We start from the raw sequence: 27,178 nt of genomic DNA, 5'->3' as shown, positions 1-27,178 counted from the left end.
ACTCCTAGCAGCGGTGAAGTGGCAAGTCTGGTTTTGTAAGTCAATTCGTCACCGTAAACTCACTCGGGTCATGTTACACCCTTATGGATGTATGTTATCACGAATTGAGTGTATTGTTACGCCTTTTGCATGACATCTTTAGAAGCCTACTTGTGCAACAACTTTTCATGAGCATATTATACCTTAACAGAAATTACACTCCAAGACTATACATTTTTTGATAAAGTCAAGAATGAAGAAAACTTACGAGGGGGAGCAGTGGGGAATGTTGTGTATGGTACCCAAGCGTAGTATTCTGTGTGTGGAGCACTGTATGCAGGGGGTGGAGCCTGGTACACTGGTCCCTGGGGCGGGGAATATGCTGGAGGATGTGCTGGCCTGTTCTTTGATGCTGCAATCAACGAAAAATAATTACATGTATATAGATCAAGTAACTAAAGTAATGAAACAATGTCAACCTTTATACTACTGTACTTTATATGTACAACATAATTATATGTATGTATGTATGTATGTATATAGAAATCCCGTTACTATTACGATGCAATATTATCCCTAACCCTGCTGAATATGAAAAAGTGATTAGCCTCTACCACTAGTATAGAGCTAGGCAAGCCCACCAGGTTCTATCCTGTATATGACTTACTTTAAATTTTCATCTAGACATCCCCAAAACTGATAATGGACAGTTCCAAAAATGGAAACTGGACAATTTTGATTTAAGAATATCAAAAGGTTAAAGGTTGAAGAACAATGACCTTATAAATTTATCTATTTCCACTGTAGCATATTTTTACAGACAAACAGGGAGTGCATAAATTCACATGAGATGGCATCATTCTGTGTCTATGTGAATCAATTATAATTATGTACTTTGAAATATTATATCACCTCTTTGCAGGCTGACAAATGTCCTATAAATAAAACGAGCATCGTAACAAATAAATACAACATTCTTGCTTCTTTCATTATCCTCTTATTTAAATTCTAACATTCGATCGTCTCCTGGTCTCTTGCAAATAATATGGCTTTACCTTCTTACACGAGAAACTAGACAAATGCGTATAATTTATCCGACCTAATTATATAGATCAAATTTCTTTTAGCATGTAAAAAAAAGTGTGATCAGATCTGGTATAAAACAGTGAAGTAAGGTTTTTACATAAGATTTAATAAAAGACTATGTATTTTAAGGGCTGAATAAAAGGAAAGAGTTATGTATAATACAGATGCAAAAACATATTTAATTATTCTTCACTATAGAATAATTCATATGTTAATCCATTATCACAAGTACACATTAGTTTTAACATATAATTATATGGATTTTCTTGCATCATATTTAACACAGTATTTAAATGAATGCACCAATAGTCTCTGTATAAAGCATTTTTTTTATTTGTGAGTTCCATTTTAAATTCTCTTTTTTAATTATAACTATGATAAAGAATGTACTTGTCTTTCTTTCAATCTGAATTAAACTATTCATCATTTTTAGTGAAAATTTCAAAATATGTAGAATGAGTAGGGGACAGTGCAGACCATGATCAGAGAGCATGAATATGCTGGCTGATCCTGGTCTGCACTGGTAGCATGGGTATAATCCACTGCAACCAGTAGTCTAAGGGTTTAATAAATTACATTTTCATGAATTATTCTTAACTCCTACTAGTATACTAGTTTATTACAATCTTCACCTTATTATCAAGATTATAACATATTTAGCAGTCTGCTTACAGATCCTGTATGTTGTGATTAAGGTGGTAAACCACACTAAGTGAAATTATATATGTACATAATTATGCAAATAAAACAATTCTTAAGTTAAACATCGAAGAATATGTAAAATATGTACTGCAAATATTTGTGCATATTATATGTAATCATTAAAATATATGCATTCATTTCTTATTGTACAATTGTATAATTTGGTTTAAACTTTATAGAAAATATATTTTTTATTATCTCCCTTTATTTACATGAAATGTTAAATTCGGATATATCTTTATAAATAATGCTTTTTGGAACCTACAGTATTGCTGAATCTTAATTTGAGCATCATATTTATGATTTAAAACCATTAAAAAAATATGTCACAGGATCTTTAATCTTTGTAAGTTTTATAATTATCATAACTGAACATTGCTTTTTCAAAACAAAATTGAATCCACTGACCTAGTCTTCCTGCACGCAACATGGCTTGACCAAACTCTATGGCACCTCCACTCTTGAACCACATCTTGAATGATCCATTTCCAGTCCAGTTACCTTTGGGAAAAATCAATAGATACCATGTTCACCAGAATGTGCCAAGTACAGGTAATTGTCAACTTTCACTACACTTTACTACATTTCAGTCAATAACTTTTAATATTGATATCCCTTTTTCTCACAATATGCAGGTCAAAATTCAAAGCAAAACATATCTTTTGTGTTACAATAGTAAATGATATATCTTAACATGGTCCTCAATTCACAAATTCTGGTGCCTAAATTTAGCACTATTCCCGTCCTATGATTCATTACAAATCATGTTTGGCTTTCATGCCACTTTTCTGGATAGCATTAAAATAAATAATTGTTTGAAATCTCCTCTGCCTTTTTTACCATTTTCGTCATAACCGCTATCACATATGTTAATTACATAACAACAGCATAGTTTTTACACACATCCTTTTAACAGAACACCTGCTTACATTAAATGTTTTGGGTTTAAAATTAAAATAATTTCTAGACATTTCATTAACTTGTCTAAATAATCAATTTTTCCAAACATGTACCAGTAACGGATCAACACATAAATATTGATTATACATATTTAATATTCTATCAATGACAGGTCTAGTTTAAATGAATTTTGCATGGTTTTTCAACAAACAACTACACTTTATTATAAAGTTAATTTGTAGCCTATAATTTATTTTTTTACTGGTTATCAAATAGGTTAAATGCTATACAGATTCAGGGAGAATATGTTAAACTGATTCTGGGGAAGCAAAGGTCTAAAAAATATGTCCCTTTAAAATGATATACCTCCTGGCTCTGCTATCATTTTCCCTTTGATATAGTTGGCCCCAAAAACTGGCTGTTCCAGCTCTACTTCTCTCATTTGAAGGAATGGTAGACTAAATGACTGTAGTAATTCTTTCTGACTTTTGTTTGTGAACAACACCTGAATGATTAAAATTGAAGACATAAATATATTTAACACATGCATAAAATCCAACTTCAATGTCATATATATTTAGTATGAAATAATAATAATTTAATAAATCTATATTCTTCCTACTTCTGTTTTCCAAACAGCACAGTGGCCCATGTTAGACATCAAATGTCATTGGGTGAGAAAGATGTGCAGTCTAATCAGGACAAACTTACCATAATTAGAATACTGTTCCACATCTAAATAAACTACCCCACTGCTTACACATTTTCTCTCAAATTAGTAAACAGTTTTTTACAGTGTCATAAATTCAGCAGTCCCTCAAATGAAACTGTGAAGTCTATAGATTAAACTTAAGATTTTAATTATGAAAAATACAAACACAAAACAGACAAGCCCATTTCCCTTTACATTATAAAATTAATCATTAAACAAATGCCTGGAATGAGCCAATTTCAGACCTCTTCACAATCATAGCAAAAATCTGCTCTGACAGAGTCAATGTGAGCATATCCAGACAATATACAAAATTATATTTCTTATCTTCTAAAAAAATATTTACCCTATGTGTAGTGAGATAGACTGTTCCTCTTTTATTTCCCTTGAAATGTGGGATAGAGCTTGGCTCAAATCCCATCTCAACTCCATCACAGAACAGCAATATTCTGAAAGTATGAGAAGAAATTTAACTGTCATTTTATGAATATTAATGCCAGATGCACTGAAAAGTGTTGCCAAATTTTTAATATTTTCACTTGGCAGACAAGAAAAATAATATTGAAGTTGCTTTTTTATTCAAGTATAAATATCTACTTTTTTATTGCTGAAATTGATGGGGTTATAATATAATCATATAATACTCATTCTCATTGATATTTCCCTATACCATTTTTTTCTCACACATGAAATGAAATGTTTGTCTATACTTACAGTGGCTAAAAAAAGATATATAAATAAATGTTGATACTGATTCCATAAACCTTACCGATACTGATTTATTAAAATTTTTAAAAGAAGAGTCCACTATTTCATTATTAAAACTAGAAATGCCTCGTAGTAGAACAACTCATTGCCTACATCAGTTTTCAAGACGTGTAATTAAAACATGGAATAATTTGCCAAAAAATGTAGTAGACTCAAAAAGTGTTTATGAATTTAAAATAAAGCTAGACCAACATTGGACCGGAGACGCTCCATATAAAGTTTAAAATGTTATTTATTGAAAAATTACGCTGTTAAAATTATACAGCAGTGTGAACAGAAATAGGTATAAGTGTATATGATTAAACATAGAAGTGGTGAGACCAATAAGAAGAAGTAGTGAAAGATTGTCACAAGAAGAGGGGCTTAAAAAGGGCTTGGCCCTTCCATCAGAGCCCAGAATCATCCTACAGGTATCCTACAGGTATTATACAGAGTTTCATGCAATCTAATCAGAGATGCTTATCATGAAGATAGTGTCAACTTCATCCCATCATGAGACAATATAGTCTACATGATTTTGAAGAGGTGAAAGGGTTGTAGAGTAGGTAAGGGGAGGGGGGTAGTGACCAAAGTCACCAATCAACAAGCCGAACACCTATGATATTTGGTTTATCTTTTACAGATAACATTTTAGTTTGGCAATATAATAGGCATATTATTGGTTTAGCAGAATGAATAATTACTAATCTCATTTGTAAATTGTATATTATTTTATTTTACTTTCATAATCAGAGTTTAAGTATTTGCTGTTATAAATAAGATTTGCTGAACATTATAAATAAGCTGGTAAGCAGTCTTTAAATTTGAGCCTAGTAAAACATTTATTCGTTTTCAAAGACTTAAAAGATTATATGAAAGACATTTAAACATGTTATGACTAATTAGCAGGTGACCAGCTGAAGTTTTACGTCTTTTTTACGAACAGAAAATTTATGTGCTTGCTTAAAATCACGATTTGTTGTTCAGCTATATACAAAATGTACTGCCATCCGTATCTTTATCATATACAAACCTTTCTCCAGCATAAATAAGAACACCACCATTCGCGTGTGCAGTATTAAGTGACATTTTTAGTATTTTTAAGATCTGTCAAAACCAAAATGTAAACAACCGGAAATTTATTAACGGTGCGTAATATCGTTATTACCGTGATAAACACTTTAGTATAGGTCATAGACCACGATACATTTTACACAATGTTTGATAGATGCTATGGATTGTGTCAAAATGCATATGATATCTAACAACTGAACTTTTAACAGATAGATTCTATGTGGCCTATATATGCTATCACGGATTTATATTACATAATATTACATATATTATATTGTAATACATATATTGTAATATAAATCCGTGATGCTATGCTCAAACTACAAGTGACAAACTCATATTAACATGTATAAATATCTTTCATGAGAGAGTTCATTTTTATGTGTATAACCATGCAGGTCCACAGCGAGAATTCTAAATGTAGGCATATGAGTCGTTCGTCAAATACCTATAGATGTATTCTATAGATTTGAGCAGAGATGTAGATGTCTCTGATTCGAGAATGGATTTGTAAATGAATTATGCATTATAGCATTATACAATTAAACGGCATTAATTAGTAGTTTAATGAAGATACTAATGAAAAAAATAAAAATAGCAGTATCGTTCAAGTTCTTGATATTGATGTTCATTTTAGATATAAATCATTTACTTATTGCAGTTTTAACGATTTCAAATAATTATGGAAGCATCTAGCTTAGTCGTTATCTTAAACAAGAACTTGATATGACTTTACGAGACTTACAATGTAGGTCTAAACACTGACTTATCTGTTGGCTAGGCAAATCCAAGATTTGGGAGTATCGGTTGAACTGTATAGCTGCTTATTTTGGTATATCAGACACGCTATACCAGGACAGCATGGGGGATTTTTCTATCTATTTCAAGAAGTTTAGCAGTTAAATTTGACGAAAAATACTTTGAATGATATTTTTACACATACTATTTATATCTAACTGTTGTTTATGATCAATATCTAGTACGTCAAATTCATGGCATAAGTCAGTTAATAAGATTGTACATTTCGTATAGATTTTATTATTAATGTTAATTAATGGCCTATTATACCCAAAATATTTTATGTTTGTTTCACAAAAGCTTTTTTTTTGCGTAATTTTATAATTTCCAGAAATTAAATCTTTGGCAATACCTGAATCATCTTTTTCTTCTGTTGCGTTTTTGGCATTTGTAGGTTAGATCTATATAATGATATAGCATTTTGTCATGACAAATAATTTCACATTAAGCGCTACTTTTCTAAGGGAACAAACATCTAAGTTGCTCTAAACAAAAAAAATCATGCTCCACTCTCTGATTCTTTATGTGTTTTTCTCTATATTGAACAATACTTACATGCAGGCATTAATTTTATTACTTTGTCCAAGACTAAAAGTTTTATATATGTAGCTCTTATTAGGTGATAAATAATTTATTTTCGCTTCAACCTGGGACCAAAAATATACTTTTATATACAATTTTATATACAATTAAATTTAAGTCCGTGCTTCAACAATTTGAAAGCGAATTAGAAAATGAATACGTGTATTTCTTATCAGAAGGAGATAGATTTTCGATCAAAGTACTTTTGTGCTTTAGAATAAAAGAACACTTCTACCATGCATTACATGTGCATACATGATTTTACTGTCAAGAAATGCGATCTTCCCTTTAAACGCCACAAGTACACCAATACAGCAATGCTTTACGGTTAAACAAGACAAGACAACATTGACCTCGGGTATGACATTCGCTCTTGTTCCAATTATCGATCTTTTAATACGTTTTCCAATACACCTGACACAACTCTTGTTAGACTATTTTTACCTTGTGTCCCATGTACGGTATTGCTTTTATGATTAAAGGTATTATTAGACGCAGCGGGGCATGAAATAACTGCAGTATACAATGTTTACGCGTACCACGCTTGACAGTGTCTTTTGTAAAGACTTTGTACGCTACAGTTGTCATTGTGGGGCGGTGTACCAGTCGGTATTTCTAACATATTTCGGTTTCGTCTATAACGTAGAACGGGTGTAATAGTGAAGACACCTGTGATAAATTTAGTTATTTCTCGTCGGATTTTGAGTAAGAAGCCAGTAAGATGGGCAGGAGTACGTGCGGGACATGTATGTTAGTGACTGCAACAATTTTAGGACCGATTGTAATGATCTTATTAGCAGTATCGTTCGCGACAGATCATTGGTTGGAATTTGATGTTGATAAGAAGGATTTATCCCAAGCGGTCTTAGCAGCGAGGAACAGTGACTTTTTACTGGCACGATACACACATACACGACACAGGGGGCTGTTTAGAGAGTGTTACCCAGGAAACGATACTATATGTAAGTACTTCAGAGTTATTGGAATATTTTAGAAATAAAGAGCCCCACCTATTTTTTCACAATGAAACGCCCGGTTACTCATTCGTGACCAATAACCTGAATAGGTAACATAGCACTTCTTCTTTTCTTGTATCACATTTTAATGGTTTTAACTTATTTATGACATATACAAATACATTTCAAAATCGTCTTGTTAGTGACTAAGTTTTATTTTTTCAAATAGGCGTGTTGCTTTTTTATCTGTCACGGTTTTCATTAACCGGTTTATTTGATTTTAGTAATAGGTCTTCTATTTTAGGACTTATTTTGACTCGGGGAAATATTTACCTGTTTAACAGATCAATACATAACAGTCAGGAAAATATCAAATGTCAAGTTATTGTTTATCATTGCCTATATGAGACAAATTATGACATATGTTGCATTATCAACAATCAAAAGTAGCCACAGGCCCATGTATTTTATGACCAACTGTTCAATAAACTGTCAGTGAAAAGATATGTAGCTAGATTTATTGTTTTTCGAAAGTTATCGTGATCGCGTACTAATTATCTACGAATATTTTAACTGTTAAATTACTAGTACAAAGGTCCAGAAAAGTTCTTTTTCAAACTACAGTATACAAGTTCTTAATAGAGCATTAATTGGTCCATGGAAATATTTCTAATTTATGAAAAATAGATCATATCATCGTTTTATATAACATTATGTTTTCATCGTTCAAAGTATGCATTTACAAAAAAACAACAATGTAATAATAATGATGATAAAACAATGAAATATTGTAAGTGACCAATAGATATTAACCATTAATGATTTTGTACAAGGAAATCTCGGCGTTGTGTTTCACATAAATAAATGCAATTTACAGGTGTAAAATTGCGCATGTGTCTGTAAAATTGGAACTTTTCGCAATCTGATACAGTTAAAATCTAGCTTTTGTATTAGAATGATTACGAACCATACAACGTTGTATTCTCTGAAATGAAAACTCTTTTTTTTTCTCCCTCAGCACAAAAGTCTTGTTGAAACTGTGTTAGCAATCTGATTATGTGTATTGATTTGCAACTAATCTTATTAACGCGTATGTACTAGAAAGATATAAACCGTTCAAACGCCTTTGAAACTCGTCATTCTTGATATTCATTATTCCGTAAAAAGTTATGACATATAGACACTATAATAATGATACTTTGAGATACGCCCCTATGCTTATCATATGACATGTTTCTTAGGCTGAATTGAACATACGGTTGGAATCAAAGATAGGTTCAAGTATTGGCAAGTTGTTTTTTTTTAATGCCTAGTGCTCCTTTAAACCATGTTTTTTATTGACTTCGTATCTCAGGCAATGTATTGAATTTCCCAAAGTAAGGGCTTGAGAAAGAGAAAAAATGTTTAGCTAGAAACCAGGTCATGCCTTTTTTCAGACACACGAACAAGTGTTCATATAGCGTTCATAAAATATATTTATTAACAGCAATTGAACGTAGTTCAATATAGAATTGAATCTTGCGTTATAATTAATCATACAATCATATGTATTCAATCAAGGAGTCAAGTTTAAGATATATACGTCACACGGTAAAATATACATGTATAATTATATGACCGAATCTATAAAGCAAACAATTACAATGTTTTGATGAACGGACAATAATTTGCGGTCGTTGACTGACATTTCCTGGTGTTAAGTTATTTAATTTGAACAAAGAAACAATAAAACATTTAATCGGTAAGTTTGATGAATTCACCTGTCATGACGGTTTTACTTTTGTCATTTTTGTTAATTGGGAGTTCAAGCAAATGTGAACATTAATATAGATGTTATAATTAAATTTTACACACATGACTATCTTTTCAGCCGGTGCTGGGGGGGGGGGGTGAGGGATATTGCACTTTTTCCATTATCCCCAATGACCAGACCCAATCAAACCTAGTCTGCAATTTCCTTGTACATTGTTATATTGTTGTTTTCGTTTCTTCCAATGGATCACCTATATTTTACGGTTTAAAGATTATCTTATACAATATCCCACTTTTCTGTTTGCTTGAGCTTAAAACAAAATATTATTCTGCTATTTCAATTAGGATTTTATTCGTTTAGCTATGATTTCGCGCATGCGCCGTTAGCTTTAAAGGCAATAAACTACCATATTTATTTCATATATCTACATGCATTTTGGAATTATTTTTTTAAAATTCAAACAGTAAATTGTTGCAGCAGATATATACCTTTCTACACTTTAAAAGGACACTTCCTGTCGAATGACTTTAAAAATGTTACCACTACTATCAAGTTACTCGTATCATATCCGCGCACATCGCGTTCCTTTTCTAGTGGTTTTGGATATAGTTACTGGTCCCCAGCTTTGGTGTATTTTGAAATAAAGTACATGTAATCCTATCTCTTTATCATGTTCAAATGGAAGAATATAGGGGTTTACATGAGTTTCAATTGTAAAGTGGCAAAAACGTCAACTTTTTCAAACAGCAAGACAACACGGCGTGATGCCGTTTTTAGTCATCAATTCAAAACTTAATGTTCATTCTATTTATTATTGGTCAATAAAAACACTGACATCTAAAGTTGTTTTAAGTAAAATACATGTACATATCTATGAAATAAGATGCCAGGTATCATAAAATACAATATCTCTCGTTCTAACGTATGCTACGTCCGGAAATGAAGGCTCCAGCACCTAGAATGAAGAATGTTCATATATGGCCTTTGTTAAATGTTTCCGTAAAGAAATTTAGGATGTTACCGCAAAGAAATTAAGAAAGACAACAACAAAAAAAAAACCCAACAGCAATCATTCAAATAGAACAGTAGCAAGAATTTACTCGCTCTAACCCCTTCCCCATCCCCATCTCTGGAGCTGTACGGGATGATGAAATTGCAAATAAAGTTCGAGATACATTGCTTCATAGCGCGCATGTCATCATATAATCAGTAATCCGTTCCTACAAAGAAAATGTTGTCTTAACGTCTAAATATTTCAAGGAGGCTAAAAACCTTTTGAAAGTTTGAACTTTATACATATCTTAACTTCGTTGAAAAAAAGGTTTGAAAAGGCTTGAATTTCATATTTTACGCTGTAAGCACGGGTATGTCAGAAATGTATTATGCGGTATATCTGAGGTTTAGGTTACACTATTAAAACCTCGACCTGGGAAAAAAATTACCCATAACGCACTACTTTTTGTAAGATATTTACTTGAGTTTAGTCTCCAATTTCAGTTTAAATTTTTTTGAAAGAATTTGCGTTTGCTTTGTTCATTTGAAGAAAAATTGAGAAATTTACTTGACATATATGTATATATAAAGCCGAAATGATCGCGATGTTGCACCAAAGCAAGCATTCTGGACTTCAGATTGATGCCAATTTGCTTGAAAAAATGTAGAGCGTTCAGATCATTGCAATGTGTTCAAATTAAGTGATTTAACACAAACTTAGACACACAAAGTTTTAGTATTACTGTCAAAATTTGCGAAAAGGTGCATTTACACAGTAAGTAACGGCTTATAAAAATGTGATTCAATAGTAGACGCAGTCATGTCTAACAAAGTATCACTGACAATATGAATAAATTACACATAACTTTATGAACCCTTAACCTGCTGAATTTGTATGATGTATTTTCCCATCCTTGAATTCGGAACATTTCTATTCAAAATGTAAGGGATCTAAGAATATCAAAACACAAAAATTGAACTACCAACAGTATAGAACCTGGTCAAACTGTATCGGTTGACCTGGATTTATGCGGGTGGCAAACGGCAAATAACTTTTGGTTCCAACAGGTTAAGTTTTAAGTTTCAAGTTTCCTTTCTGAAAATTTGTTTTTACTGTGCTTCAGCCGGTGCTGAGAGGTATGGATGGTAGCTTGCAATTACCACTACCATCCATGAACATGCTCAATCAAACCGAGCCTACATTTTCAATTTTGCCGTATTGGATTTTCTTTAGCGATTATGCTGTTCTCTATTTTACTCATTTGGAGGCATGCATCTTAAAAAGAGGAATATAACAACCTTGCTGTGCCACGAAAAGCACTTTGTCAAAATATAGGCCTTTGTGAAAGTTTAATCGTTTGTTATTTTATATATACATATACAATGCACATTATCGTTTTGCTTACAGGCATTTATAGCTTTAAAGCAGCCATTTATATGCAGTTTTAACAAATTTGAATAATTCTAACGTTTAGCCGCCGCATTAGAATTACATTGTCATCCGCACACATTGTCATCCAAAATAACTTACACCCTCCTTGCTGAATTTACTTACAATGGAATTGCCCTGCTTTGAATTGGAACTTCCCATTATGTACTTAAGGGATTTTAATATTAAGATACACATTTAATTATAAAATTGTTCAATATCAATATCAAAATACAAAAAAAGAGTTACCCCAGTAAATAGCATGTTCTGACTGGACAGATGTGCAGGCTGGCCTGGATCTATGCTGATGCCACAGTCCTTTCACTTCCGGTTCCGAAATGTTACGGGTGTACAGAAAAGATAGCTGTATTCAAATTGTAAACACATTTTTAAAGGGACGTCACTGAATTTTTTATGACACGACGGGTCTGAATATATTTTGCCCGAGATTTGTGTACCATTTGATGTATGTCTGGACAAATAACTTGTGTGCACATTCTAAGATCATTCCTTCATCCCGTTTTTCCTGAATACAACTTTGTATTGTGCAAAATGACTGAAATGAAAAGCGTTGCAACGCTTTTTACTCAAATCTGGCATATAATTGCTTAAAAAATCGATATACAATTTAATTTTTGGTGACTGTCTCTGTAACTTGAGACATCAGGAATTTTAATTTTTTCAAATTTTTATTTTCCCGAGGGATACAAATGTACACAGTCTTAAAGTTATTACTTTTATTCAATTTGAATTCGAAAACAATTTACATATGTTCTATCCTTTGAGAAGGAAGTTCATGCTATGAATCACATATTTGTGAGATGCATATTTTTAACATCTGACAATTATAAATACAATGGGTAGGAACATTATCTTGATGTATCTACACAATCGCATCTTCTCGACCTTTTCCGTCAAACTTCGGATAATATGATTACGAATAATAGCCGGAGAGTTCCGATTGATATCTACATTATCTTTGACACCAAGGTATCATTTGTTGTCTTGTAAAAATAGCCCGCAGTATAAAGTTACATGGCCGAGGTGATTTTAAAATTTACACATTCACCACCCTCTTCTCACCTCTATACAGGTATATGTACAATATACATGTATATCGCTATTTTTGGTGTTACTCATCATTTATGCTTTATAATTTACAGGAATGTAACTTTTGAAAAATGAAATTGGGAGAATTTATCATGTTTATATGACCAGTATAATTTTGTAGTAGGATTGACTGTGGCCAGCGTTTACACTTAATAAGTATTTATTTAAAGTTTAATGATACACCCTTTTTGAAGGGTTACTGGTTTTTCTTTGATCAGATTGTAAAATTTTATCATATGAAATCAGATGTCTTAAAAAACAAACTCGGTAAAACAGCAGTTACTTAACAAATTTTTATAGGCACATAAATCGCTTCAGTGCGTTTTGAAATATATTTTATGTATATGGTGACACAATAAGTATCATAGGAGGTTTTTTGTTACCAAGCGCACATCATGGACAACTTTGTTACAATATTACTCTGGCGTCGTCATGGTCGTATTCCCCGTCGTTATTATCACCATCATCATCATCATCATCATCATCATCATCATCATCATCATCATCATCATCATCATCATCATCATCATCATCATCATCATCAACAACAACAACAACAACAACAGCAGCAGCAACAACAAAATCATCATCATTATCAACATCATCATCATCATTAACAACGACAACAACAATATTATCATCAACAACAACAACAGCAATAACATCATCATCGTATGCCGATTAACCGTTCTGTGAAACATCACTATGACTCTACTCCACTACTGTAATCATCAGTATCATCATCTTTATGATGATCCTCGACGTCATCGTCTTCATTTTCATCAGTGTCATCATCATCGATATCGTAACTGTGGTCTATCTCGTCACTGTCAACAACCTCTATATCCAACATCATCTTTATTATCTTCAGAGCGATTGTCTTCGTCGTTTTCATCGACCTCACCGCCATCATAGTCATCATCATTATCAACATCATCGTCGTCGTCATCGTCGTCTCTTTTAGCTTTATCATTCAACACTGTAATCATTTTTATTAAAATTTACGTTAAAGTGAACCCTTTGATTAAGACATTAGCTGCAAAAAAAGACAGACATGATATATTTGTCACCATTCCATTCATAGCATATTTTATAACCTTCAGATTTAATTTATGTTTAAAGCAATAACATTCAAATATAAAGAAGTACATAGATCGTCTGGATCTATCGTGTTTACATTTCATTCTTCGTGTAAGTAGGATAAAGAGCTGTATTGTATTTATTTTTTTTCAAAAGACATTTACTCCCACACTTTCTCCCACGTGTGATTTGTCTTTTTATAGATGGTACAGTTTTAATTTCTTAATGAATAATTTCTATGTGAAGAAATTCTTACATGTTGCCATTACCAACGCTCGCAAGAAATCGGCTATTTCCGTCAAATTACGTATTGTCGTCTGCTTTTTCGATCGCTTATGTTGCTGAAGATGGTCTGAATATGAAATCTAATTGCAGATTATCGGTCCATATCCATTATAATATTCGGACATATTATATTAATGAAAGGTCGTCTGTTATATTGTAAAGTATGCTAAGCAACCCTTACTGTCATCAACAATCGACGATTTCCGTAAAATTACGTAATGACGTTTGCTCGACCGCTTATGTTGTTCATGACCGTCGATTAAATCTAATTGCAGATTGTTCATTCATTAATATTTATATAAACATGCAAATGAAGGTTCTTTTGTTCCATTGTAATGCACGTTCAGCAACAGTTACTGCCAACAGGTTGACTGCATAATTATTTATATTTGTATAATGTTATAAGTTTTCCTGATACCAGCTAACAATGTTTATTTCATTACAGTTTTAGAGACCAGAAAATCAACAGATGAAGAACCAGTTGATGATTACTGTTTCTATGTACGATATGAGATTCCAGAGGAATCTTCACAAGGGGATTGGTCCGATGATTTTCTTTCAAGAATACGTAAGTTTAAAAATTATCATATATTTTACATTATAACAGGCATAATGGTGGATTCTTGAAGATATTTGTCAGATCTTGACATTTTAAGATAGATTTTTATCCCATGTATACGATTAAAATATTTGTCGATATTTCTCCAGAAATTGGTCGTCATCTAAAGTGTATCTCTTCGGCTATTTTCGTCATATTTCGGTTAAAGGATTATATGGTCCAAGTGGCTCCGAGTTACATTTCTAGCACTGGTGGACGTCTATGCCATGACAGAAAGGTCCTGACATGACTTCCTTAACTGTTCTAAGCTAAATATGACTGCATGTATATGCGCAGTTTAAGCTCAACAAACCCTTCTGAGTGGGGTCTTAATAGCAATAAAAACATAGATTATGCACATTTTATGTCATTTGTTAGTTAAAATATTATACTTGAAGGCGCAATTAAATTTTGGCAATAAGTAAATCTCTATGGATAACTTGATTGTATATTGTATCAACTTTCTAAAAACTTCTGATCATCAATTTCAGCAACGCGTATAACCCTGAATATGCATACATGTATTATATAAAATTTCTTTCTTAACGGTACATTTTTTATTCAATACACTTATTATTGAAATCTGTACCATTAAGTCAACATAACATTTAAATGGTAGAAACACCCGAATGTTCACAAATCCAGTTTTACCCGAGATGTATTTGGTAGATATATGGAGCATTGGTGCGTTACGTACTAGTATTTGTCCATCTAATACATTTTCATAACTTTTCTCAACTTATATTTATCTTAACAATCTTGAGCCGTAAATGTACAATCATTTAAACGAAAAAAAAACGATTGAATGACTAATTACTAGAAGGTTGAATCTGTCTAATTTATGATAATTAAAACGCAAGATTATTTATAGGTTGTCAAGAGTAACAATTGTCACAATGGCTGCGTTGACAGTGAATTTTATTACATGTACATTATTATTAAATCTATGTACATTAAAATTAAGATTATAGTGAATTTAAGGTGCATGTAATAATATTGCATGTATATATCTATATGTCTAGATAGAAGATTCAGCTTTATAATTCTAATAATTAAAAGACAAAGCATCGCCCCTCCCTGTCCCCACGTGTAACAACCCCCTGCCCAACCTAAAATCCTTCAACAACACCAGGTGTATTACAGTTAGCCCGTCCACAGCTTTATTTGTGAAATGACATTGACCTCCTTAGAAAGCTTAAATATTCTGTGTTAAATTTAATGACTTTTAAATAAAGATTGGAGAACTTTAATTAAGCAGTCTGCTTACACTTTTATCTGGCCGGCTGCAGACTTTATTGGTCATGTTCTAGTAACGCTGTCCAAAGTTTCATACTCACGCCTTGGCACTTTAGCCCAGTCGTGTATCATTTAGCAAATATTGGCTCCTTCATAACGCTCGAAGAGATCAACTCTAACGATGTTTGATGTCCGCCTGATATACATGTACATTGTATCTGTATTGATATACATGTACCATTGTACATGTATATACGTTGACAGAAACAATTTGTAAACTAATAAGCTGATTTGATTCATCAATAATCGATTAATAGATTCGCATTACGTTTACTTTGTCGGTAAAATGATCTTCAAATACATTAAGAACATTGATTTTTATATCGTTATTGTAAAACAATTCATGTTATAAAAATATTTCCAGCATTCACCGAAGTATAAGTGGCAACATAAGTTTCAAAACAGTTATTTAAAATAACCATTTCCATAAGAGTGTAAACTAACATTTCATAAGAGAGTAAACTAACATTTCATAAGAGTGTAAACTAACATTTCATAAGAGAGTAAACTAACATTTCATAAGAGTGTAAACTAACATTTTATAAGAGTGTAAACTAACATTTCATAAGAGTGTAAACTAACATTTCATAAGAGAGTAAACTAACATTTCATAAGAGAGTAAACTAACATTTCATAAGAGTGTAAACTAACATTTCATAAGAGTGTAAACTAACATTTCATAAGAGTGTAAACTAACATTTCATAAAAGTGTAAACTAACAAAGAGACCGATGTAATGTTTGAAACTGAGCAAGAAACTTTACACTCGTTGGTTCCAGGAACGGATATAAGCTTATAGCTATCACACACAATCGAACTAAAATAAATAAGTGTAACCTAACAATTTTTGAATTTACGTTTTTATTTTTCTTCTTTTTTTCCAGATTTGATGAGATGTTGGTTGGCATTTTTCATCGTAGCTCTGGTAATTTTCCTGGTTGCCTATATATTTGGTCTGGTCTTGTGTTGCTGGAGACAGTCAAAATGGGCTTACATTGCCGGTCTGTGCGCTTACGTTGCAGGTAAAGTACATTTGTTAGTATAAATCCGCCCCTAAATATCTTAAATGGACTTGTCCATCTTTCAATCAGGACTAAACCATTTGTCATATTAGGGAAATCTTTTTAAAATAAGTACTGACTGAATAGCAGACATTACAGGTATCTAATATTACCCTGCCAAATATCTTAAAATGGAATTTTCCCTGTTTAAATCGGGGAGAAACGATTTATCATATTAGGGAAAAATTTGAACATAAGTACTGACGACTGAATTGCATATATTGCAGGAAAGGCACATTTGGTATCTAGCATTACCCCGCTTAATATCTTAAATGGACTTGTCCTTTTTCACTCAAAACATTTTAGGGACATCATTCAATCAGGGCTGTACTATTGATAACATTTTCAAAATAAGTATTCACTGAATAGAAAACAGTGCACATGAAGCACACTGATTTGGTATTTAGAATTACCCTGCTAAATATCTTAAATGGACTTGTCCATCTTTGAGTCAGGACTAAACTTTTTAAACATGTTAGGGAAAGTTTCAAAATAAGTACTGGCTGATCAGCGAACAGAGCAAACCATGATCAGAAGTGCCGGTTGACCTTGGGTATCTTGCAGGCAAAAGGTTAAGGTATTTTTTCTATGTTAACCAAATCTTTCGAATTGGCTTCTTTAGATACAAGTTGTCTGAGGAAAATATACATTTCTGTCAACAATGACACTGAAAATACTGGATTTCACATTAGCGCAATAACAAATACGAATAAGATACGTATTCTCGAATTTTATAACATGACTGTATGTTGAACATAAATGATTTAATTGATATAATGAACCCGGTAGTATCTGTTTCGTAAAACATTTTCTCAAATATCTCCTAACATCACGTGAAACATAATCATTTTTAGGAAAAATAAAAGAAACAAGGAAGATTTTTGAAAACACGATCTGCAATGTAAAACTTAAAAAATTTCGAATGTTGAAAATGACCCCAAAATAGAATATTCGAAATCAACACAACGCTGCGCACTAACCAGTCTTATAATTGTGTTGAAAGAGAAATAATTTAACTGTGCGAAGGGGTATATCAGTGGGGATTTAATTAAACCTAACCAGTAATTTTCTTTGCTGTGCTTTCAAGTTGGCCATTTCAAGTCGTCTCGTTTCACTAACACAGACAATTACCTGTCATTAACTGATCGATCTTGCTATCATTGTAACCAAATACTGCGTGGACATTTAGGACAATGTGGGGACATTAAACGACTTTGTTATGGGGACTTTAAGTACTATTTTTGTGTATCGATATGATGTATTGATATGGCCTATGGGATCAAGTCTTAGGTTTTGCAAGTTTTTTTCCGATAGGTTTGACCACTGGAAGGGAAACTTAGTAGTTCTTGAGTATCTGACAGCATTTCAACAAGTCTTAGTGCTGAATAAGCATTATGTATAAATTTATATACACGATGACTATTTAAAACTGAAAACTCATTTCAATTGCAATACCTAAATATTGTTCAGTCAAAAATACGTACAATTCAATCACTTGGAATATAAGAATGCAAATTTGTCTACCCTTACCGGGAAACCATGTTCGAACCCTTGATTTAGATCATGTTGTCTTTCATTTAAAACAGTTGCAATTGTCATTAGATTTTTAGCTCGACTATTCGTAGAATAATCGAGCTAATGCAGTCACCCATTTGTCGGCGTCGGCGTCCCTGTGGTTAAGTTTTTGTATGTAAGCTGGTATCTCCATAACTACTGAAGGGAATGGTTTGAAAATTCACACACTTGTTCTCTCTGATTATCTAAGATGATTGGCACAAGTCCCATAACGCTGATTTGCTTATTTCCAGATTTATGCCCTTTTTCACTTAGAAATTCTTGGTGAAGTTTTGCATGTAAGATGGTTTCTCCATAACTACTGAAGGGAATGGTTTGAAACTTCACATATATGTTTACTGTGATTATTTAACATGATTTGACAAGGTCCCATAACTCTAATTTGCTTATTTCCATAATTATGCCCCTTTTTCGACTTAGAAATTCTTGGTTAAGTTTTTGTATGTAAGCTGGTATCTCCATAACTACCGAAGGGAATGGATTGAAACTTCAAACACTTGTTCTCTGTGATTATCTAAGATGATTGGCACAAGTCCCATAACTCTGATTTGCTTTTTTACATAATTATGCCCCTTTTTCGACTTAGAAATTCTTGGTTAAGTTTTTGCGTGTAAGCTGATATTTCCATAACTACTGAAGGGAATGGATTGAAACTTCACACACTTGTTCTCTGCGATTATCATAGATGATTGGCACAAGTCCCATAACTCTGATTTGCTTTTTTACATAAAAATGCCCCTTTTTCGACTTAGAAATTCTTGGTTAAGTTTTTGTATGTAAGCTGGTATCTCCAAAACTACTGAAGGGAATGGATTGAAACTTCACACACTTGTTCTCTGTAATTATCTAAGATGATTGGTACAAGTCCCATAACTCTTATTTGCTTTTTTACATAACTATGCCCCTTGTTCGACTTAGAAATTCTTGGTTAAGTTTTTTAGTGTAAGCTGGTATCTCCATAACTACTGAAGGGAATGGATTGAAACTTCACACACTTGTTCTCTGTGATTGTATTGAAACTTGAAGGGTTTGTACCTTTTCGTACAATTTTATGTATTCATATAGGTAAGCATTATTATACTCAATGAAACACCCTTGTGACAAATTTTCGAATAGTCGAGCGTTACTGTCCTCCGACAGTTCTTGTTATCCATCTTGTTGAACATTTTGATTTACCAGTCTCAGGTCGAGAATATTTTTATTCTGGTACAGTTTGATTTACCAGTCACAGGTCGAGAATATTTTTATTCTGGTACAGTTTGATTTGCCAGTCACAGGTGGAGAAGATTTTTTTATTCTGGTACAAGTTTGATTTACCAGTCACAGTGGAGAATATTTTATTCTGGTACAGTTTGATTTACCAGTCACTGGTGGAGAAGATTTTTTTATACTGGTACAGTTTGATTTACCAGTCACAGGTGGGAGAATATTTTTATTCTGGTACAGTTTGATTTACCAGTCACAGGTGGAGAAGATTTTTTATAACTGGTACAGTTTGATTTACCCAGTCACTGGTGGAGAATATTTTTATTCTGGTACAGTTTGATTTACCAGTCACAGGTGGAGAAGATTTTTTATACTGGTACAGTTTGATTTACCAGTCACAGGTGGAGAAGATTTTTTATTCTGGTACAGTTTGATTTACCAGTCACAGGTGGAGAACCTTTTTATTCTGGTACAGTTTGATTTACCAGTCACAGGTGGAGAATATTTTTATTCTGGTACAGTTTGATTTACCAGTCACAGGTGGAGAACTTTTTTATTCTGGTACAGTTTGATTTACCAGTCACAGGTGGAGAACTTTTTTATTCTGGTACAGTTTTATTTTACCAGTCACAGGTGGAGAACCTTTTTATATTGGTACAGTTTGATTTACCAGTCATAGGTAGAGAAGATTTTTATACTGGTACATATTTAGTGTTGTATATTGAAAAAGCATGTTTTTAACAAACGTAAGAATTTTTTTGTCTAAAAAAGAACATTTTATCACCTTTCAGCATTTTCAACTGCCGCTTCCATTGCATTTTTCCACGGTGCTGAATACCTTGAGAGAAATAAAATCTCGCAGGTTGACCCTTACATGGGCAAGTTCTACCTCTCCTGGGATGCTGTAAGTATTTTATACAAGGATTCATAATTGATCAACCAGTTGGCACACAGGTCACATGATAATTTTATCTTCAATTATTAAATAAAATGGGGAATAGATGAGTCATCTTTCTATAAAAATGGTCACATAGGGATCATTCTGAATAAAACTTCAGCTGTTTGGGAGTATATTTTAACAACTATAATGGAGTAAATTTCTACTTAAAGTTTCTCATAAATTCGAGCGATTTTATCGTTTAAAAGTAGTTATTCATAAATGCACGAAAGTAAATAAACAGTTTATTTTTGAATGTATATACTTAAATGTTTACAACTTTAAATCATGTTCGTTTTACCTATTGATTTTCATCTTCCAAACAGTACTGGTAATTTATGTTATCACTTCATACTAAAACAATATACATCTACAAAAATAGGATTGCCAACAATCCTCAATATTTCACTAATCATTCTATTATTCAACGGTACTTCTTTATGCAAAGGTAGTTTGAAATATCCGAAATTTCGATATATGCGAATTGGAGATAAAAGGTAACAGGGAATGTATCGCATGATTATATCGTTACCGTATAAATGCTGTAAAACAACAGGAGTTTGCTACACAGTTTTATGGTTTATTGATAAATCATCTACTATTCCGCGTGTAAATTAAATATTCATAATGCTGGTGTATGTGTGTATTATAGCAATAGAATAGAATTTCGTAAAATACGTGCAGAAATGTATTTTCATTTGTTATCATGTAGATTATGTATACACGTTCATAACTCAGCAAAATTGTAAATCATTCCAAGCTTACACACATGCTTATTTCCTGTCATCCTCGGTCACCTTGGCCATTTTCTGTAAAGCGGTTTTGTGTACCGTGGGTTCCGACTGTGATTTCCTGTATGCATTCTGAATAAATAATCGACTTCATATTTGTAATATTGCTTAAGCAAAACTAAAAGTTGAAAAGGGGCATCATTTGATACTTAAAATATCTTATTTTTTTATCTTTAATAAATCACTACAATTATTTCCGGTAGGTAAATTACGGTACATTTATGTGTTTATTTTTCATATATATCGATCTAAGTAGAGTATATAAAAACTCAATTTGTAGTTAAACGCAGATGACTTTGTATAAACCAGGCCTCCTTAAATGTCATGTTTTCGACTAAATTGTTTTTTTAAACTTATTTAAAAAGGTAATGAGCAGATTTTAAGTATATTTCTTATGCAAGCAGAGCAAAACGCAATTTATTTATAGTTATGATCAGAGGTAATGAGCAGTGTTGTCTCTTAAAGGTCAATAGTCAGGTAATGAGCAGTATGAAGTTATTGAAAGTAATGAGCAGTTTTCTTTTTTCAAAGTTGAAAACATTGTTTTTACAGTGGGTATTTTAAATCAATTAAGTAATTAGCAGTTCTTACTAGCAGTTTTTTCTTCTGATATAAAAAAGATATATTTAGGCAATGAGCATTTTAAATAAATGAAGTAATGAGCGTTTTAAATTTCAATGATATGCATTAGCAAAAACCAAGATATAAGATTTTATATTTTGTAACCATATTTTACGAATGATTGAATCTGTCGATATCAGTTGATATAAAAGTTGTTTTTACATGGAAGTGATCATAAGTGTTTTTAATGACAATGTGAACAGTAATTTCATTGAAGTTAAGAATATTTCTATTATTACATGTAAATGTTTCGTAATAAATGAGTATGTTTTGTTTATTAGAACACGAAGACGGCCACTGACCGTGACTACGGGTACTCTTACATCCTTGGCTGGATCGGCATGGCGTTCGCCGCCATAGTTGCTACCCTGTACTCCATCGCCGGATGTTACATCGGCCAGGAACGTTATGCCGACAAGAGCGAGAAGGTACAACCCTGACACATGTCATAAGCTTTTTTTTACATCCATGACCAATCTATACACACGTATATATTTTATTATGTTTTAGGCAACCCAGAGGGCCACCGATAGGACTTACGGTTATTCGTATATAATCGGTTGGATAGCAATGGTGTTGGCCGCATTCACGGCAACATCTTATTCCGTCGCCGGGTGTTATATCGGCGGTGAACGATATAGAGAGAAGGTATCCTAGTGTCGTATCCCGTCTTTGTTTACGCATTATGCACCGCACCTAATACCCTTAACATGCATGTTTCTTTTTAACTATGGGGCGCCTTGTTGTCAGGGGACTGACAGTTATTTTACTAGCCAGCTTCTCATCGGGGCTCGGGAAAGTGGTTGGGGACGGGACTGGGGGAGGTTAGATATTATTTAAACATAACGAAATGCAGCTAAAAAAATTTTGTTGTGTCGTATGGTATGGAATTCAGTTCCAATTTGTGATGGTTTTGCTTGATTGAAATGAAAGATTAAAATTCCGGGCCATACTTAACAGAAAAGTATCTTTTCTCGGGTACATTTGTTCAATCCTAATGAGAAGCTGGTTAGAATAGATTAGCTTTTAGGTATATCTTGAATAATTTAAGTTTTGCACAATGTGTTGAAAGTTTTCCCCGGCCAACGTTTGTAATTCTGTCTATGCATGGTTTAAGAGATCTAATTCGGACGGTGAACAGTAAAATTTATATATATGTTTTATGTATAAAATCTATAACCAGAACGTTCAGGTCTAGGTATTTAATTTGGTATTATGATTACTTTTAGGTGTTATCATCAACAACAACATCATCATCATCTTCATGATCATCAGTGTCATTATGATCACCTAATGGTCTTTTTCTTCATCATCATCATCATTATTATTATCATCATTCTTACTATGTAAACAGATATAAGCTGTTGCATACTACGTATTTCAGGGACTTCCGGTATAGCATGGTGACTTCCGGTATCGCGCGCATGCTTTACATTATGTCACATGTTTTCTATCTTTTGGAGAGGGTATTTCTTTGGAACTTAATAAAGTTGTTTTTGTAAAATATTCAGTCAATCTGCATTTGTAATTAACACATTTATTTGGACATCTGTCATGGTACTTCCATATTAGCTAGACTGCATTGCTATTTGTTGGCCTTTGCGCTTACAAAGCAAATATGTTGTTTTTTTTTAAAGTTAAGAAGATATTATCATATAGTTTTTAATAGATTGCTGGCACGTTTCTACTCACACTTTTTTACATTTTTTTTTTGCTTCAGAATAAATGTATTTGTTAATAAATGAATTAGAATCTGTATTTTTTAATTGAACATTTCTAATTATTCATAGTTCATTTGAACGTTCGTGTAACAAAAGTGTGAGAAAATCGACAGAAACACATAATTACAGATATGCTTCAAGGATGCATTTCTTGATATTTTCATTAGGATTTTTTTGCTGTTTTTGTTTGTGTATTCAAGGCGGCAAAGATTAAGAAATGTAAATACATTATACAGGTTACAGGCCATACTCCTGACAAAATTTAATGCGTTTTCCAGATTGCTAACATATTCGTTGATAACATCTCCCCATTTTTGAATGGAAATATATAAATTCACATCGTAACCAGACCTGCTTTTCAAACGTATTCAAAATAAACAACACTTTTCAATATATCATTTGTAAGGTGTCATTATGTAGGAAATATTAATTTACTGGATGATATGACAGTATTAATTAAATATGGGAATTAACTTTATTTACGTGAAAATGAGATAAAATCATGAGACTGTTAACTAACCATTAAGATTTATAACAGTTCGTAACAGTTCAAGGGAAACAACTCTTGTTACTTCGCAAAACATGGTTTATACTGCTTTTATTTATTTTGCAGTGTGGTGTGCAATAGATTTGCATTTTTATGAGATAAAAAACCTTTGCGTGTTATTGTGTTGAAATTTTTGCACAAATAGCTGGTTTAGTTTATTTATATTAAGAACAAGGCAGGTGGCCGCAGTATTATTGCCTGCATTATTTCATATTGATATGTAGTGAAAGCTAGTTAGTTAGCCGATTAACAAATTAGTCAGCCCGAACCCCACGTATACCCCACCTTAGAAATTACGTCAAGTAGGTTACGAGTAAAATGTACGTAATTATATCGTTAACAAATAAGAACGTTAACAATTTTAGTTCAGTTTAGTTTTATAGATAGTAAGATTTTTTATTATTGTTTTTTTTTTCTAATAACAAATCACCGAAAAAATCATATCACAATAACTGATACAGTTTAAACCTGACCTTCCTGGAATGAAGAGTGACCAGCCTTAACCACCAGTATAGAGTCAGCTGCAGGCTAGCCTTGTCCGACTAGGTCTACTTGAATTGTTCATCTTGATATCCCTAAAATTGATAATGGACAAGTCCAAAAAATGGAAGTTGGACAAGTCCATTTAGATTTTAAATCACTCAAACTCTAGAATAAAAACTTACATCTCAATCGCATATTACACTATAGTCATTACCTATGGTTAAGTTAAATTTGTAAGTGATCCAGAAGATTTAGAATACCGGGCGAATATAACAATACATTGATTAACCGTTAACTTTATATATTAATTAACTAAAAGTTATGTTTTTGTAATGCCACCACTTTTTATTCACTGATACATCACAGTCATTTAATTCTATACTATATGCACTGTCGTTTCACAGTCATTAATTTTTTAAGCAAAATGCAGAATTATTTTTACAAATCAGTAGAAGTTGCTATAAATTGCAATTGAAAAGTAATTTTTCGGTCAATTGTTAGTAGCCTCTTACAAATTATTCACAATATTCTTATAAAATAAATATGTCTGAAAAGCAAAAAATGTGTGATTTAAAAAAAAATAAATAAAATAGGCATCCTTTTATTTGTTAAGTCTATATCATGCTTAATTGGTGTGTATTTTGTGATGGTTCATGGACATTTAAATAACCCATAGACACCAGTGATGTGACTGCTTTCATTTGATTTGACCAGAAATGATGAAATCTTATTTATTTCATTTATTTATACGATTAAATATGAAATACATTGTATAAAACATTAATTTTATAAGCTGCATTTTATTTTCTCGACTGTCACAGAATAAAGTGCTTATCAGGCAGTATTTGTTATATACTGGGAAAATTTATTTTCCTTCGTCATAGCCGATTTTTTGTTATAACCGTGTTCGATATAAAGGAGCTTCAGAGTATGTAAAAATTTGGTCAAAATAAATCTTGCGAGCAGAAACAAAATATTATGATTAATATTATTGCATTAGACATAATGTTCTAAGAGATATATTGATATTTTATTTTATCTTAAGTTAAAAGTCTTATAAATGTACATGCCTTACTTCTTTCAGGAATATCTCGACAAAGGTCGTTCCCGTGATTATCTAGAGCGCAGCTACCCGATGACACTTGAGCCCGCACCAAAGGATTATTACTACGGATACCACCAAAACTACGGGTACCAGGGACCAAACCTGTACGATATGGAAACCCGTCAACCACTTCCGGCCATTACCTATGGTCCACCGGAAATGGCCCAAGGAGGGTGGAGATGGCAATAATGCTCGAACTCTTTTTAGATTGTTTGAATGATTTGCAGTAACTGTATTTGCCAATTGATGCTCGCGAATGAACGGTGCCAAATAATGCGTTGCTGGCTTTTAAATGATATTAAGAATTTCATTGTTGATAGATTTTTCATTTTTTTTTTTTCTTTAAAAATTTAGAAGGATGGCTTGGATGGTTGATTTTTATCGCTTGACTGTCCCCATACTTACAAAAATCATCGTCGTTTAATTTAGTATCCTAGCACCGCCATGAGAATAGCAATATCATGAAAATCACTTTTCATTTTGATACAAATTAAAACGTAGACGGCACAAAATACTTTTTTTAGCGTTTCTTAACATCAAAATGTGACAGAGTGAATTGAGGTGTGTTTGCATTAATCAAATACGTGTTGTAAGCATGTATTGAATGTGGAAAAAATGGAAATTGTTCTTGATTTCCAAAAAAGTATATAATAAACATTTTACTTAAATTCATTTATTCATGTACATTATTTTTTCACATTTCAGCATAATTTTGTATAATATTATTCTAGTATTCTTTTATATGTAACTCATTTCATGCAATAATATTTTGGGATATGAGGCATTCATGATTAAATATGGCAAAAACTTCAGTATAACCTGTGTCTTTTTAACTGATTTTTGTTTCAACATTTTATGATAAGATAAAACCACATATTTATGCAGTGGAAATGTTGATGATTTCAAGTTCTGTGACACATTGGGATTTTGTACAATTACTTAAATACATACTTACAGCTTATTTTCATTATATCAGATTTTCACCTTTTTTTTATAAAATTTTCTAGAGCTAACTTGCATACGTTCAAATTGTCATCTTTTTTAAAATTTTA

General features: G+C 32.4%; 2 protein-coding genes across 3 annotated transcripts; one reads left to right on the top strand and one right to left on the bottom strand.

Moving 5' to 3' along the window:
• Window positions 1-206: 206 nt before the first annotated feature.
• LOC132740575 (WW domain-binding protein 2-like) lies at window positions 207-5,315 on the bottom strand. The gene is made up of 5 exons (XM_060728500.1): window positions 5,160-5,315; window positions 3,726-3,828; window positions 3,034-3,172; window positions 2,176-2,268; window positions 207-391 (listed from the first exon to the last, which is right to left on the bottom strand). The coding sequence occupies exons 1-5, from the start codon at window positions 5,213-5,215 to the stop codon at window positions 207-209; spliced, it is 576 nt and encodes a 191-aa protein (XP_060584483.1). The 5' UTR covers window positions 5,216-5,315.
• Window positions 5,316-7,135: 1,820 nt separating this feature from the next.
• Window positions 7,136-27,118, top strand: LOC132740577 (uncharacterized). 2 transcript variants are annotated; one of them, XM_060728504.1, is made up of 6 exons: window positions 7,136-7,542; window positions 14,632-14,754; window positions 16,964-17,101; window positions 20,713-20,825; window positions 22,781-22,918; window positions 26,106-27,118. In XM_060728504.1, exons 1-6 carry the CDS (start codon window positions 7,302-7,304, stop codon window positions 26,313-26,315), a joined length of 963 nt encoding a protein of 320 aa, XP_060584487.1. In that variant the 5' UTR covers window positions 7,136-7,301; the 3' UTR covers window positions 26,316-27,118. The 2 variants fall into 2 exon arrangements, with proteins under 2 accessions (XP_060584487.1, XP_060584486.1); XM_060728503.1 differs by lacking the exon at window positions 22,781-22,918 and adding an exon at window positions 22,552-22,698 and having other exon boundaries at window positions 7,145-7,542.
• The last annotated feature ends 60 nt before the right edge of the window (window positions 27,119-27,178 follow it).

Source organism: Ruditapes philippinarum, unplaced genomic scaffold (assembly GCF_026571515.1).
Source record: "Ruditapes philippinarum isolate M1 unplaced genomic scaffold, ASM2657151v2 ctg4830_1_1_1_1, whole genome shotgun sequence".
NCBI classification, from domain to species: Eukaryota; Metazoa; Mollusca; class Bivalvia; order Venerida; family Veneridae; genus Ruditapes; species Ruditapes philippinarum.
The sequence above is the reverse complement of the archived record's forward strand: the minus strand, read 5'-3'. Positions and strand labels throughout refer to the sequence as shown.